The sequence below is a fragment of the Gracilinanus agilis genome, chromosome 4 (genome assembly GCF_016433145.1).
Source record: "Gracilinanus agilis isolate LMUSP501 chromosome 4, AgileGrace, whole genome shotgun sequence".
In the NCBI taxonomy this organism is placed as follows: Eukaryota; Metazoa; Chordata; class Mammalia; order Didelphimorphia; family Didelphidae; genus Gracilinanus; species Gracilinanus agilis.
In genome coordinates this window covers 200,249,602-200,267,019 of record NC_058133.1, presented here as the reverse complement: position 1 = coordinate 200,267,019, position 17,418 = coordinate 200,249,602, and the positions used below count along the sequence as shown (strand labels likewise).

The 17,418-nt window shown below is 36.2% G+C and overlaps 1 protein-coding gene across 1 annotated transcript; it reads right to left on the bottom strand.

Moving 5' to 3' along the window:
- Positions 1 to 502: 502 nt before the first annotated feature.
- On the bottom strand, positions 503 to 16,035 carry MEIOC (meiosis specific with coiled-coil domain). Its single transcript, XM_044675123.1, has 9 exons — positions 15,833 to 16,035; positions 15,373 to 15,451; positions 14,859 to 14,993; positions 11,947 to 12,104; positions 8,228 to 8,332; positions 5,399 to 7,274; positions 4,500 to 4,634; positions 1,238 to 1,418; positions 503 to 732 (listed from the first exon to the last, which is right to left on the bottom strand). Exons 1-9 carry the CDS (start codon positions 16,033 to 16,035, stop codon positions 503 to 505), a joined length of 3,102 nt encoding a protein of 1,033 aa, XP_044531058.1.
- Between the last annotated feature and the right edge of the window lie 1,383 nt (positions 16,036 to 17,418).

The following is a 17,418-nucleotide window of genomic DNA, read 5'->3' as shown; positions in this document are numbered from 1 at the left end:
TATTATCCAGTTTTGCAAGGAAAACGCTTTTATATCACAATCAAAACTTGTCTTGGTTACAAGACTGTAGTCCTAGTTGGGTTACAGTCACTTAGATTCATTATTTGGAATTATTACTTACTAAGGCAAACCTAAATGAAACTTATCACCTAGAAGAATTTCACATTTGCGTTTACCTGCACTGCAGAATAGGTTTAAGTAATACTTTAGTTGTTATAAAATATTCAGTTTACTTAAACTAACCTGTTATTTTTGACTAGCTAGAACTCCTAGAGTAGTCAACTTTACCTTTGAGAGTTCACTTTTAACTAAATCTGATCCATTAGAAATAGTAGATTTTTTTAAAAAAATAGAAGTGGAACTTCATTAAGGTATTAACTTTAAATCTGGAAGAAAATTAATGTACTGAAATTCTCAAGCTTGAAAAGTTCATTAAAATTACTTTAGAATGTCTTGATACATTTACTTAACAGCTTTTATTCTTCGTTCTGTTGGCATTTCCTTAATGTTTGTTTGTTTCACCTCTCTGGTTCATAGGATTGCTGCTATTTATATTTTCATGGACTTTATCTTCACAGTTTACTATATCCTGTAAAGCCTTCTCCACATCCGCCTGGCCAGCAGTACTGGCTGTTTTGGGCAAGGTCATCTGCAGTGCACACCACAGGGTAGTGCGTGCTTTCCGAGTAGCCACACACATCTCTTTAATTGCTGAGGCAAGGGCAAACACATCTAAAAAAAAGTTATGTACATTTTAGATACAGTCCATATTAGATAGAACTTAAGAATTCTTGAAATCTCAGAAAAGACTGGCATTATAACCTCCAAAATAAAGTTTAGTATAACATCACTTTATTAAAGAAGGCTGGCTATTTCCTAAGCTGGATATTCTGTTGCTCAACAGGTGTGATTTTTGTTTGTGATTACAAGAAAAATGACAGGTGCTTTGTCTGGGGCACAGTTTTTGTGTCAGTTACACAAACAAATCAAAAGGCTTCCAAAGAAAAATAAAAAGCAACAGTTTTTAAGGCTGTAAAAACATGTATCAGAATTGTGTTCTGAGTTTTAAAATTTTTTGTCAAGTTTATGTAATTATTACAAGTTCTACTGCCAGCTAGATGTTTTAGAAAGGTATCTTGAGCCTCAGATCTAACAAAATTAATGCAGTATTCTGTTCTCTTATAGTTGTACTCTAGATTTAGCACCACCTTACCAAAGAAGGAATATTGATTGGTACCTCTGTCATCTTGGCATCTAGGAACTCCTTGCCTTTGCCTATTTGAAGCATTTACAATTTCATCCTTTCTTCGTGATTGTACAATGTGAATAGACTCCAAGTGTCTATCAAGAGCAGTAGAAATATTGGCATGAAGGGGAGAGCTGCGAAGACGTTCCATTTTGCCAAGTAAAGTCACAACCTATAAGAAGTATTTTAAAGTTAGGTAAGACATATAAACTACACTGCCTTGCTTCAAACTTTAAGAAGAATACATTTGTAGCTAAAGAACATTAAAATCACTTATCTGCTCTTAAAAGTTCATTTCAAAAGCTTCAATGTCTGACTTCAAGAATTTAAGCAATGTTGAAAAGGTTAAATATGTTAATAATAGGTGTTAGTAATAGGCACAGATTTAGACAAGATGTACTACTATTTTTTTTAGCATTTGAGGGAACATCTTGAGGAAAATAGGGATAATATAAAAAACATTAAATTTCAAAGGAAGGACCCCCTAGGTTGATTAGCCTTCAACTTGACAAGTCATGTTCATGTTTCCCCATCTGCAAAAATCTAAATATAAAACCTGTCCTCTCTCTGCTTCTTGCTGATGCAAAAGTAGAATGAGAAGATTATAAAAAATACTTTGGAAATAAAATTCAATTCAACCAATGTTTATTGAGAATTGCTAAAGGTACTGGAGACAATAAGGGGAAAAGCAGTATTGTGCACTCAAAAAAGAGGAATGATAACCCATTCTTTTTTTGTGCTGTTTGTTTCTATACAAGCCATTCAACTTTACCCTCTCAACAATAACCTGCTTTCAATGGTAACGTCCACTAAATTCACTCAAGTGATTTTTTTTTTAAAAACCCTTACCGTCTGTCTTAGAATTAATACTATGTATTGGTTCCAAGGCAGAAGAGTGGTAAAGGGTAAGCAATGGAGGTTAAGTGACTTGCCCAGGGTCACACAGCTAGGAAGTGTCTGAAGCTAGATTAGAGCCTAGGACCTCCCATCTCTAAGACCTAGCTCTCAATCTACTAAGCCACCTAGTTGCCCCCACTCAAATGATTTTAAAGGAGACAGAGTATAGATTTAGGGAGCTGAGAACTAAGCTCTAAAGGAAACCACCTCCTCCATTACTTGGTTTAAAAAATCCAAAATTTGGGAAAATCCAGGATACTTATTTTTGTGGCTGTTAAAAAGATTCCATAGGTCATTAAAAACATTGCCCAAAGAAATTTTGGGGGAAAAGAAGTTTATTTCTATCTATTACTCTGCTAAAAAATAAGTTTCTATATAGTGTCACTTTCATTTCAGGATGCATGGATTCTTGGGAACATAATGGGGAACAAGCTACATAGTTGTGGCCTGTCCTTTGGTTTGCTTTAAGTTCTTAAAAACAGTGAGTAGTTTTTTCAAATAATGAGGACTTTACAGAGGAAATTAATATAGTAATTGTCCCCATAAGTTAACTGATCCTGAATCCTTAGACTATTGCAGAGCACAGCTGTTCTGAAAAATCCTTAACCAAACAGCTAAAATCACTGAATCATTGTTTCCTTGACCCTAACAAAATCATTGTCTTTTTAGGTTAAGCCCATAGATTCCCTCAAGAAAACAGGTTTAAGAACCTGAATCATGTAACCATGATACATTTTCTAAAAAATAAAAATTATTTTAAAAAAATAAAAGAAAATAAAAGAAAACAGGTTTATAGGAGGAAGTAAAATATTCCACTCCATTTTAGACCCCCAGAAAAAAAACACCATACCAAAAAACACAAACATAGCTCAGTAATCATTTAAGAAAAAGTAGAGTTACCTAAACAAAGGATAAGACAATATAGTGAAATTTTGTATTTTTTAGTGGGCTTAAAAAAGTTTTTTTTGGAAGTTTCTAAAAAATTCCACAAAATAAAAGAACTATTGAAAACTACAACAATAAATATAGCCAAAAACAGTTACAACTTTTTTTTTTTAAATCCTTACCTTCTGTCTTATAACTGATACTAAGTATCAGTTCCAAAGCAGAAGAATATTAAGGGCTAGGCAATTGGGGTTAAGTGACTTGCCTAGGGTCACATCACTAAGAAATGTCTGAACCAGATTTGAATCTAGGACCTCCCATTTGGATCTCTTTATCTACTGAGCCACCTAGCTGCCCCCAACAGTTTAAATTTTTGAGTATTTCTGAATAGCACTGCAATTTAAGTAAAATAATTACACCGTAATACTCAAAGCCTCTAGATTAATATATAACTAGACGGGATATGCTAGTTTTTCTCATCTTGTGACTCCTATAATGAGTTTACCACAGATTTAAAGGGACTTTAACCAGAAATAATTTTAATTAAATTTTTTATTATTTTTATAAAATTTATTATATAAATTATATAAACATAAAAATTATATAAAAATTATAATTTTAAATTATAAGTTAACATTTAAGTGCACGCCCATTTTTAGTTTAAATTGCTGATCATTTTTCTTAGCATAACCATTTATCTTGGATTAAAAAGACATTTTCTAAAAATTTCAACTGACTAGATATAGAAACAGGTTCAGTAGTATGAGGTGAAAAAAATGGGCCTGCATGTAGGGAAGGAGACATTGTTTGTTTACATTAATGGCTTAAGGACAAAAGATACAATTATGAATAAATGGTAAGTCAACTATACTGTATTACTTCTTGATTCATAAATAGCTTCTATTAAGTCACATAGATAAGCAGATTTTTTTGAACACTTAATGTTTTTCAAAGTTTTACTTGGAAAGTGTTTTGACTTTAAATGACATTTTAAAGAATATTTGCAAGTATTCCCTGCTTTAAGAAAAACCTACTATCCAACAATCCAAAATTACAAAGCAGATTATTTTGGAGATTATTGTTCCCAATAACAATGGACGCATATTCAAGATTCTGGCAAAAATTCTCTACCATTTTGAAAATATGGGATTACAAAATTTGTTCTTGGAACCAACTCATAGTATTATGTGAAACTAAGCACATAAATTGCTTACTGAACTGAATGAATAATGCATAGCTCAGAAAATTAAAAATTATAACTATTTTTTTACACTATGCATGCTAAAAATGTGGACCCCATTCAACCTGAAGCTTAGTGAATTTATAATTTAGGTGTGAATGTGGAATTTGTTAAGTTATTGGTAAAGTTGGATGCAAATGAGGCTTAAAAAATCCCCTAAAGTCTTAAATTTTAAAAAATACATTAACCAATTTAAATATATAATGCATTTAAGAAACAAAAACAGCTTACTCTGGCTTGTTCTCGTAGCTCATCTACAATTAGACGATCAACTCGTGATGGGTTAGAGGTCAGCCTTGGAATTGGAGTATTGTTAGTACTGGAAACTTTTTTCCCTGGATAGTTCTTGGCAAGAGCCAATTCAGTCTAAGAAAAATTGCAAAAGTTTAGACATTTAATTTTCAAAATATTACATTAATATATAAATGAATAATAAGCTTCATATGTAAATCCTATGTAACTACAAAAATTAAGCACTCTTAACAAAATACTAATGAATAGTGTTCAAAGTACAATAAGTCTTTACCATTCTATGTCTTAATTCAGTAATTATAAACTTGCCCAAACATTCAAGTCTGGTCCCAAGGAGGCTTGAACTTGTTGAGGTAGGCAAGGATTTTAAAATTCTATTAAATCTAAAGCTTAATATTAGCTTCTATGTATGAAGATTTTATTTCCTTCAAATTTAGCACAAAAAACCCAACTGCTTTTAATTGAGGGAGATAACTTGGGACTTGTGGTTTTTAAGGCATATGGTTATAGTAATGTTTACTTTTAGCTACACTATATAGCAATTTATACTTATTTTGTTACACAAATCATTTGTTAAATATACTAGTACTCATTGCTCAAGCTTTTTGTAATTTTTTTCAACATTGATGAGATTGATACATGAGTTCAATTTTGATATGTTTAAGATTTTTGTTCTATATCTCTGGGATAAAATTTCTGATTATCTAATCCCTGTGCTTGTAAAAATTCCCTGCAATTTTTGATATTACAGAGTAAGAACTTAGCTTCTTCAGTAATGGCTACTCTTGAACTGACATGGTGATAATACTGAAAACTGGCAGAGCTGGCATCACGCTATAATTAATTTACTCCTATATAGATAGCTGTTTTGGCGTTACCTTTTTTCTCTCCTTTTCTAATGCTCTCCACTGTTCATAGCACTCTTCTAGACGAATATGAAGTTCACTAGCTGGTCCACTGCGGGTTTTAATTGGTCTTTGAAATCCAAAGGTTGGCACAAAACCAGAAAAGGAATTATCACCATACATCATATCATTGAAATAAGGATATAAATGGCTTAAATCGTCATAAGAAAACAAATCGTAGGAATCCAATAGTGGAACAACAGAATGGCCAAATGGATGGGTAGATCGCAAAGGAAATCCATTTGAACCAAGTTGCTGAAAACTCTGATTATGTCTTAAGTCTCCCATCATGTAATTATTAGAAAAGCATGACGCTTGTGTACGATTCACACGGTTATTAACAATATTGTTGTCTCCACTTCCCTGTCTGTGGCTATTATAGTGACCTTGTGACTCCAGAAGATCTTGATATGTATTTTGAGATAAACCATCTAAATGCTTCTGTCCTTCCTCAGGATCATAATGTCCACTTTGGGGCTTAACTTGAAAATTATGTTTGTTCACATTTTCAATGATCCCATATTGCTGAGCTGAATAGTTATCACAAAATCCATTTGGCTGCTTTATTTTTTTATCTGTAACTGATTCAAAGAGACTTTCTTCCCCAGTCTTGGTCAGTCCTTCCATATGATTGACAGACTGAATTCTTTCTGCACCATTGTAACTGAAATCAAAACTAGAAAATGCTGAAGGATTTTCTTGGCAATACTTCTGAAACAAATTACTATTTTGGGCTAAATTTGTAGATGATAGTTGGGGAAAATCTGAAGAATGGTTAGCCCCTTTTGAAGCTGCAGTTAAATGGCTATTCAGTTTCATCAAGTTACCTTGATTACGATATGGCACAGGAGTGCTGTTTTTTGTTTGAACATTCATCCAAGTTGGCCTACTTATGCTGATACCTCCTGAAGATGTTGCTGAGTTCGATAATAAATTCACTGATTTAAAATATTCAGAATTCTGAGGCTCAGGTTTAGAAAACTGTGCTTTTTCTGAGACACTAGCAAAATCATTATTACCTGGGCAAGCTGTGTGAGATTTCAGTCCATATTCTGATTTTAACCCAAAATCAGCAGTGAATGCTGCTTCTTTTGCAAATTGCTTTTCTGTTAAGTGTGGTGTAGTCTTTGAAAATGTGAAATTCTGTTGGTCTTGTATAGTTTCCTCCATTTTTTTCTGATTTGCTGGCTTAACTTGAAATAATTTAGTATATGTGTCTGTTTCTACAGCGGGTGTCTCAGGTGTTCCATTGGCTAGTTTTTTGCTATCTTGAACACTAAAATTTGAACATTTATTTAGCTTGGCTTTATTGGGATGAGAATATTCTGGATATCTACAATAATCTGCATTTTCATTGTATCTATTGAATTGTGAAAGAAATATCTCTGCCCTTTTTTGCTGTAATGGTGCCTCAAGCCCTTTGGCACACATTTTATCTCTTCCATAAGGGTAAGTATCAACCCCAGATTCTTTCATGATATCAGAGAGGCCAGCTTGTGGTGTAAAACAGTTTTTGATAAATGGATATTCTTGGAATGTTGTCTTAGCGGTATCATTTGTCTGAATATTATAACAGTTGGAATGATCACTTCGTGAGGGGTACATCCATTGCTCTTCAAGATCTAAGCTAGTAAATCCATGATAAAGTTCATCTATTTTTTGTTGTGGTGTGAGATTACTACTGTGCAGGTACTGCTTTTCCACTGCTGAGACAGATTCGCCACTATAAAAAGCTTGTTGAGAGATGGCTGTGTCTACTGGCCTTTTAGTTTCTGACAAGAGGTCATGGTGATCTGCAAATCTGCTTGTATTCACAGGCCAAACTGACTTTAAGTTGGAGGAGCAGGTCCTAGAACAAGTAAATATGTTTAATTACAACTTGGACTTTAAAGACTTTTCCCAAGTAGAGAATCTGAGAAAGGGGTTGCAAGATCTCAATCTTGTCTCACTCAGCTCTTCCATAGCACATTATCAACCTTTTACTTATATCACAGAAATTTTTAGAGGATAATGGTAACTATTTCCTGCCGGAAATACATATATTACCTTCTCAACTTCACTCTCTCTTCATTGTACTTTTTCCTTTGGGCAATTCAAGCCAATGAAAAAAATCCTACTATAGCTTTTCATTAACTATATATAGTAAGCAGAAAATAAGACTTTTTTCTTTTGATTGGCTTATTTTTACATCTGATAAAAGATAAAATTAGCTTAAAGAAAAAATGAAGTTCTGGAGAGTCTGCAAAATTTCTTAATAAAAGGGATGTGTTCTGGTGAAGCTGTATTTGAAATTAGAATATTTTAATTGGCTACATATGTACTGCATAGTTCCTATTTGGGAAATATTCAAAATCCATTGCTTCTGGGTAGGATTTTTTCCACACCCAAATAAAACAAAGTATCTTTTTTATTTTTTAACAATTAACTTTCCTTTGTAAATAAAATCCATATTTTTAGGGGATAGAAATCTCAAAATTTTATTCTTTGGAATCAGTGTATAAAAGCTGTCTGGAATTTATATACTCCTACTGCCAAGCTTTAGCCCATGTGCCAAAATGTTCTGAATACTGTTGGAACAATTTTTCTAACAAAAGGTGTTCATAGTAATTGAAAAATGAAAACACAGAATGAGATTTTGATTAATAGGGTCATGCTGAATCGCACATCAATGAAGTTAAACCTAACAGTGAATATGACTTAAGTCTCTGACTGCCAGATACTCCTCTATACATTAAAAGAAGGTTAAAGATGAGTATATGCAAGCTTAAAATTTTCTTAAATGGTCAAAAATAATATACTAACCCCTCAGCAAAATATGGCTGTGATTTATCTTGTTCTTCCAAGATGTTAGACACAAGTCCATATAAGTCTGTTTCACTGCCATAGTCATTTCTTTCAGTCTGAATCCTAAAAAGAAATCACAATAGATGAAAACTAAATATTACTTAAAAATTATTTTATTTATCCTACCAATATAATGTTATAATAATCTAACATTTACATAGCACTTTGCTTGGCATTATGCTAAGTGCTTTCTAACTATTATTTCATTTGATCTCCACAAATGTCCTTTTCTGGGGCAGCAAGGTGGCTCAGTAGATTGAAAGCCAGGCTTACTGATGGGAGGTCCTGGGTTCAAATCTGGCCTCAGACACTTCCTAGCTTTGTGACCCTGGGCAAGTCACTTAACCCCCATTGCTTACCCTTTTACCACTTTTCAGCCTTATTGATTTTAAGACAGAAGGTAAGGGTTTTAAAAAAAATGTCCTTTTCTAATGTTAACTACCATTATTTTAGTATTTGATATTTCAATCTGGAGTTAACCTTTTTTTTGTGTGTGTGTAACATGTTTCCTGTGGCAATCTGGTAAGTGTATGGACCCCTTTTTCAAAATAACATTTTAAAATGTATAATATACAGAGGATTACAGAGGAAACTAATTATGTGGTAATAATTTATCAAAAGTTTTAAAAGCAAGTTCATGGACCTCAGGTTAAATATCCTTAGTAAGTCTGGAATATGAGGTTCATTGATTTTGAGCTAGAAGAGACTTTTTAAGTCATCAAGAAGCACAGCCTTCTCATTTTATAGAAAGGAATCTATTTAGGCCTGAAGATGTATCATGATTGCCCAAGGTCATTCATTGGGTAGCAAAAGGCAGAACTGGATTTGAACCAAGGCCCTCTGTCTCAAAAAATCCAATGCTCTTTCCATTGCACTGAGAAATCCATGCTTATTTTCAGGGTCAAAGTTTCTTTTGTCACTACTACCTATGTGATCCTGGGCAAGTCATGTATCTCCTCTGTGAGTCTGTAAAATGATGGGATTAGACACTAAGGCCTAAAATTTTATGAGTATACTCAGTCAGAGAAGTATCCACTCTAATGGAAGATAAAGTTTAAAATTTAAGTTATGTCTTACCCAGTGAATTGATATAATTTAAATACCTATACATATATGTGTGTATAAAATCTAAATATCTATCTCTCCAACACACAAAAAACATGATGGATACCATTTTGTCCCCTCCATGGTCTAGATCAAGTTCTTAAATCTGGGGTCCATGAACCCTTATAGAGTTCAATGACAGATTTCAGGAGGTCTATGAAGTTGAGAAGTAGAAAAATTTACATCTTTACTAACCTCTATCTGAAATTTAGCATTTCTATCCATTATTAAAAATATTATACTGAGAAGTCCTATAGGCTTTGCCAGACTGCTAAAGGGATCTATGACATTAAAATTAAATTAAATCTGTGATAAAATATGCATATATCAATTACATATATGAATATATATAATTAAAATTAAAAAAAACCCTGGCCTATGCAATTCTGCCTTTTGTTTTCCTTGAGAGCAGGAAATGTTTCATTTTTTCATCTGTCCATAAATTATAGTATCATAGTATATTATTAACATGAATGGTTAAAATTCTTAATGATTTAAAAAATATTTAATGTTTAAAATAATGTTTCTTCCATAAAGTCTCTTCCCCACTGTTTTTGCTCTTCTCACAGTTTTTAGTGTTATCACATTTTAGATATATTATGTATTATTTGCAGAGTTATATATGCTTTTGAAAATTATTTCACATAAATTATCTCATTTGATTTCTATAACAGATCTTTAAGTAGCAATGATATTCCTTTCTTTTGACAAACCACAGAATTATAGAATGTTCAAATTGGATGGGACTTTATACAATATTATCTGAGTAATCACTAAATCACAGATTGTGAGCCAGAAAAGGACCTTAAAGAATAGACATTTAGTGCAACCTCATTTCAAAAACAAAATATTAGACCCAGAGACTTGCCTATTGTCAAACAAACAATAAGTAGTAGATTTGAACCCAGGGTCTCTAAGGTAATATTCTTTTCATTGTACCACACTGCTGAACAACTGAGGCTCAGTAAAATTACCTTTACCAGCAAAATCACCCAAGTTGATTCCAAAGCAATCATTGTAAAATTTTTGAATTCTAGTCCTTGAGTTTTCTGAAATGTAAAATACCAGTTCCAAGGCAGAAGAGTGGTAAGGGCTTAAGCAATTGGAGTTAAGTGACTTGTCTGGGGCCACAAAACTAGAAAGTTTGAGGCCACATTTGAACCCAGTACCCACTGCCTCCAGGCCTGACACTATCAACTGATCTATCTGCTTACCCCTGGAAATGTAGAGCTCTCTCAACAAACCTGGGGGGAAAAACTAATCAGAACTCCTAAGCTAGATAAATTATGGCTATTGTCCTTCTTGAGATCAGGGAGTGTTTTAATTTTCTTTGTATCCTCAAATGATTAACATAGTACCTGGAACACAGGAGTTTAATAGAAACTAATTATGTTCTTTTTAAAAATCTAAATAAATTTCCACATAAGTTTTCCAAACTTATATGATCCATATGGTCTCCTTCCCTTCTTCCCTACCCCATCCTGGAGCTGGCAAGCATATTATTCGTTTTTGTAATGAATTTTATAGAACCAAAACCCTAAAACATATACACAAATAAACAAGTGATAAATCATATGTTTTCATTTGCATTTCTACTCCAGCAGAAACTAATGTTTTAAACAATAATTTATTATTTTCTCCTAAATAGTTTCAACTTCAATATGTTCTTTTCTTTAAAATTTTTAGTGTTATTTCAGATATATATATTTTTATAGCTCTACACATTTGAAAAGTATTTCATGTAAATTATCTTGAGATAATTTCCAATATAAGACTAGCACCTTATATGTTTTACCTTGAATTACTTTTTTAAGCCCCAATATTTTTCAATGAATAAGAACCAAAGTTATAACTATACAAAATTGCCTCTTGCTTATTAAGTGTCAAAGATAAGTAAAAAGTAAAAGTGTATTTTTTCTGATATCATCCTTTTGATATATCTGTGAATGGACTAACTACCAAAAACTTAAAAAGGAAAACCTAGAGAAATGTTAAAATACAGAGTTGAATACTTTTTAACCTTAAAACAGATTTTATTAAGGGCACCTACCACAAAAATAACAACAAAAAAAAAGCAAAAATAGGTATTAAATTAATAATGTTATCTACAGCAACCTCTTCCAAGTTACTAAAAAAACTTATGAATAAATATAACTAATGTCAACTGATCACAATTCTCTAGTAATCATAATAAGGCTTACATCAGAGTTAAAGGAGTTCTGTGTTATAGGAAAAAAGGTGACCTCCACGTAGTCAGTATATATGATCTACTGTATAATCAAGTAAGGGTTATTATCAAGCTTCTATACAAAGGTTTCATTTTTATGCTATTCTGAACAGCGAACATTAAGTTAATATGCCTCCCAAACTGGATGGTTCTGACAATATTGTAGTTTATTTAAAAAAGTAGTGTAAAATGGATGTGTGTATTTCTATTTTCATGTTACATGGTTAAATTAAGCTGGTCAACACAGTAATTATATATATTTTTTAATCCTAATCTTTCCTTATTATTTGTAATTTTTTTTTCAAATTGGAAACCTCATTTAAACTGAAATGGCTTATTAACTTACCTGTTCTTTACATTGATTTGAGAATTAGCAGGTTGCTTGATATCATCTCCATATGTTGACCATGGTGCATAGAAAAGGGAAGAATCAACAGAACTTGAATATTCTGTGGATGAAGAAAGTGGAGTGTATGTCTGCCGTAAATCTACATTGTCTTCACTCTGAAATTTAGAAGAAATATTTTAAACATATTTATTATTTCATTAACTTTCTTTTATACTACTATTGGTAGACAATAGGGTAATGTAATGAGAAATACAAGTAGAAAGAACACAGGAACAGAATTAGAGATCCTTTTTTTAAAAAAAAAAAAACCCTTACTTTTCTGTTTTAGAATACTTAAGTATTGGTTCTGAGGCAGAAGAGCAGTAATGGCTAGTCAGTTAGGGTTAAATGACTTGCCCAGGGTCATACAGCTAAGAAATATCTAAGGTCAAATTTGAACCAGGATCTCCCATCTCCAGGCCTGGCTCTCAATCCACTGAGCCCCCGAGAGACATAATCTTAATTCATAATTTAAAGGATTCTGGCTGTCATATTATAGCAGAGTAAATACAGTGACTAAATTTTTCATTTTTTACTTAGATGTGTCATAGACTTAGGCAGTGTGACTTTGTACAAATTGCATAACTGAAAATGCTCTACCTCATCTGAAAAAGGAGTAAAACACTTTACATTTGTATATTGTTGTTAACAAGAACATTTTCACATATCTAATTTGATTCTTAAAACAACTATGAGAGACAGATAGGGTCAGTTTTATGTCTATTTTGGTGATAAAGAAACTGAGTCTTTTGGAGGTAAAATGACTTGACCAGGTCATTAGGTTACTGAATAGCAAGCAGCATCAAGAGTAGAAGCCAAGTTTTCAGATTCAGCCCAATGCTGGCCAACAGTAGTATCTTAACACTGTTTCTAATTTCGGTAATGTCTACTCTCCTCACTCTTCACGCCTATTGAATTCCTATTCTTTCCCATCCTTCACAGTCTTACTAAAATGTTAACTTCTCCAGAGTCTTCCTCAATTCCTCCCCAAGATGACATCCCTCTCAGACCCCAGAGCACTATATTTTGTAACTTTCTAATGGTCATAAATGATTAGTCTAATGGTCATAAAATAGGTGTATTAACAGCACTCCACTAGATTAAAGGCCTCTTGAAGACTGGGACAATATCTTAGCTAAACTTTGTATCTCTTCTAGCACAGAGCATGATTCATACAGCATGTACTTATGTTTGTTCTACTATACAACACTACCTTTTACTCTCTACTCCTTTATTGCCTCTTAGGGAAATTAAAAGAATGAAGTAACATGAATTTTTAAAAAATTTATTAACTAGCTTTCATATTTGAAGAGCTTTAGCTCATGTTTTTGTGAAGAGAATTGCAACAAGTTACCAATAAACAAAAAAGAATTCCTTGGTTGATATACTTCAATAATAATGTTTTAAATGTAATAAAGCTCATTTTTAAGTTATTCATACTAGAAAATGTTCTGTAATTGAACTCTGAAATTAGTCACTCTTTTCAGACCTCCGAAGAAAAAATGATAGTGGTGACCTTTAATCCCAAGTAACAAGTAAATACAATATGATGCTTTTAATAGTCAACACTTAAATATAAGTTTTAGAAGTTTTTTAGAACCATGTTCAGAAATTCAAATTGCTTTGTAGCATTTACTGTTTTATTTTGACTATGATTATTATTTAAAACCTATGCCTCAGAACTTTGTTGAGGAAACTGAGGTGCAGAACAAGTACTTTACTGAAAGTTTCACTAATTTTTTTTTTTTTACTTTTCTAGAATTCCAGTGGTATATTTATAGAAGGTTTAAAATTTTATGCTTAGGTACCCCAAGAATATTGATTAGTATTCTAATTTTTAGTTTTCACTAATTCTATCTAGGTGTTTTTAGTCCATTTTTTAGTCCAACTGGCAATTTTTTCTACTCAATTCTTTAGTGAAATACTTAGCCAATCAATCACTTTAATTTTATGTTTACATTGGTGAAGCCCTTGGCATCTATTTCCTCCAGGCTTGGAAAAAGAATTTTTTTAGCTCAATTTTTAGCTTAGTCTAACAGGAAGTATTTTAACACTTAATCAATGTGGTAGATCCATGTATAAATATATGAAACATCTGGATCTTTTTTCTAGCTAAAATATGTATACAAATGCCTGGTGTGGATAAAGCCAAATAGTCTGGATAGCTGTTACACCAGCCTCTAGATGTGAATTTACTGTTATTACTAGGTATAGGACTTTAAAGTTTACAAAGCACTTTTCTTACAATCACCCTATGAGTTGGGCAAGTATTATTCCCATTTTAGATGAAATTTAGAATACTGATGATTACTGATTTGTGTGTGCAACTCCACTGAATACTAAGGGCATTTTTTTAATGGTGAGGGATATTTCCATGCATTTAGACAATTTGACCAAATGAAAATGTCAAGTCACAGCAGTTTTAATTATGTTAATGGATTAACTTTTGAAAATATGTTTTTAAGAGAAACAAGTAGAGAGTAGCAACACAATCTAAGATTTCAAAAAAAAAGCAAGAGGCTAGTAAAACTTTTTCCCTTAAATTATCGAACATTTGGATTCATGTTGACACATACTAGCTTTTAAACATGCTTAAAAGAAAGAGTGCTCTAAGTTAAGAAATTAATGTAAAGGAGGTTCCTTTAACGTTTCTGTGGCCCCATTAAGCTAAGGCCAGTATGAAAACATTAATTTTTTTAAAAAGTGAAGTATCTATAGAACAGTTTTTCAAAGTAATATATTCTCTGCAAATTCTCAGCTCTATCATCACTATGAAATTGGATAGTTTGTGGGAATAAATTTAATTGTAATTATTTAGATTTCTTGACATTCCTTAACCTTTTAACATGGAATTAAGTTTATTAATGAACCTGTGATTTGTAGCAATCGTAGAAAGAAGTGGAGCCAGTCAACATCACACTGTTGAATACATCAGTTAATCGGCTGCTGGTATCTGCATTAATATTCCAGCAGCGATTCGCACCTCCACGGAAAGCGACTTTAGGCTGCAAAGGCACGAGTCGGAAAAGAAAAGCATGAATAAATATTTGACCAAATATTTGGTCCCAAAGACCGATTTGCCAAGTATTTTATAAAAGGAATCCGATTTCTACTCCTTACCCTTGATCCCAGCCCCAACCGCAATTTGCTTCTTTCTCCCCCTCATCCACTTTCTAAATTTTTCTTTGGATACGAGTAGCCCAAAGGCCAAATAATTAGTATCCATTCAAATAAGCCACGGAGGCGGGTTAGGCAGAAAGGATCCTCCCTAACGCTCAGGAGGCTGCTCTTGACTCTAGGTCGGGAGGTAAACCAAACTCCCTCTTTACAGGTCAACGTCACGGAACGTCACTCCTCCCAGCTAATCAGGAGGTCTCAGGATACGTGTAACGAGATCCCATTGACTTCCCCGACGGGATGGGAAGAGTAGGCGAAGGAAAGAGACCCCGGAGGTCCCAGCCAACTTCAACACCAATACCCGGAAGCGCAGTCGAATTTCTTTTGGCTACCTTCCTTCAACATCAACTCACTCTGGTCCCCTTTTCCTTTTTCCCTCTCCCCACCCCCATTCCCCCACTGCGCGGCCTCAGACCCTGTCAGCTCTGTCCTCCAGTCGGCAGCCACATTGGCCCCCTTTTCCGTCTAAGCACTTGGAAGCTGTTAGCTTTACCTTCTAACCCCGCCCACCTTTCACGTCCCATCAAGGTCCCCATATTGTGCCGCCTCAGTACCCAGGACCCTCAACGAGCCATTTTCTTCAAAAGACCCAGCATAATTTCCACAATAATTTATTAAGCGTCTACGAGAGTGCAACAAGGCGCGGTGATGATTCCGGCGCTGTCACCTACGTCCATATAGCCTCTCCACTCGCCTTTCATTAAAGGAGAGCCCCGAGTTCAACATCCATCCAATCTCCTTCTCACTCGGGGGCCTAGCCGTGCCTCCGGTCCTTAGTCCCTTTTCCTCAAGGGCCCCACACCTTGTCGCCTCCAAAATCCTCCCTGAAGAGACCAATAACCAGTCACTTCGGTCCTCCAGTGCCCCCATCCTCTTTCCTCACTGAGGCCCCATACGTCGTCACCACCTTTTTCCTCACTAGGGCTCCACGCCCTGTTGTCCCTTCAGTGACCCCTTCACAGGAGTCCCACACAACCTCGGTCATTTCCGCAGCCCTCCCCTTAGAAGGGTACAAAACGTCCTTGTCATCTCCTTAGTCTTCCCCTCACAGAGGCTCCAAAACCCCCGTCAATCACCTCAGACTCCTCAGCCCTTCTGTCAGAGAAGCCTCCATGGTCACCTCTTCAGTACCTCGGCCCTTCCGTCAAAGCCCCAGCCCCCACCTCGTTACCATCAACTCCTCATCCACCTTCCCTCAGAGGCCTCAACACCCTGTCACTTCCTTGATCTTTCCTCATAACGTCCTCTCAGGTCCGTCCCTCAAAAAGATCCCACACCGCGGCACCTCCTCGGCTCTTCCTTCACACCTCGTCACCTCCTCTGCCCCTCAGCCCTTCCCTCCCAAGTTGCCCCGTACCTCCTCAGATCTTCCCTCACACTCCATCACGTCCTCAGTCCTTCCCTCACGAGGGCCCCCACACCCCGCCCTCCTCAACACTTCCCTCACCTCCCTCAGCCCCTCCCTCACACCCCGCCCTCCTCAGCCCCTCCTTCACGCCCCGCCCGTCCTCAGCCCCTCCCTCACACCCCGTTCACCTCCTGAGATCCCCTAAGCCCTTCCCTAACAGGTACCCCACCCCATCACCCCTCAGTCCCTACCTTCCACCCCATCACCTCCTCGGCTCCTCCCTCACACCCCATCACCTCCGGGGTCTCTCCGTCCTTTCCTCCCAGGGGCTCCATGGCCCCCTCACCACCTCGGCCTCCCTTAGGAGCGAGCTCCTTTTCCAGACCCTCCGGTCCCGGGTCCTGTCAGCTCGGGCGCCACTCCCTCGCCCTTTCCCTCACCCCTCCAGTCTGGCTCCTCCCTTCCCGAGCCTCGGCCCTAGTTGGGCTCTCCGTTCTCCTCCCTCCGTCCTCCTCCGACGGTCCCCGCTACGGCGCTCACAGTCCCGAAGCCCGCCCAGGCCTCTCCGCTCTTCTAACGAGCGGCTGCTCCCGTCGGGCCCTGGTTTGGGCCCGCCCGTCTGTCCTCCCCATCCCATCTCCCGATCCTCCGCCCTCCGCGGTGCCTCGCCCGCGCCAGTGCACGGCCGCTCCGGGGTCCTCCGACCCCCAGTCCCCCATTACCTCCACACCCCGCCATCCCCCTGTCCTGCCCCCCTGGGGCTCGAGTGGGTTGGCGTGCGTGGGGCAGGGGCCGGGCGGGCCGCTTCCGCCTCTCACCTCCATCGGGGGCCCCCCCAGCCCCTCCGCGGTTAGGCTTGGCTCCCGGGGTCGGGGGTGAGGGGGGGCGTCGGGCCGCTGCTCCCC

What these genes read in the sequence shown, in the direction of transcription:
- MEIOC (XM_044675123.1), bottom strand. Translation starts at nt 16,035, where the DNA reads ATGGGGGCACTGGAGGACCGAAGTGACTGGTTATTGGTCTCTTCAGGG. An exon ending in ACGATTGCTACAAATCACAG is followed by an intron (nt 12,105 to 14,858) that starts GTTCATTAATAA and finishes TCTAAATTTCAG; the next exon opens with AGTGAAGACAATGTAGATTT. An exon ending in TAGAAAAGGAGAGAAAAAAG is followed by an intron (nt 4,635 to 5,398) that starts GTAACGCCAAAA and finishes AATTTTTCTTAG; the next exon opens with ACTGAATTGGCTCTTGCCAA.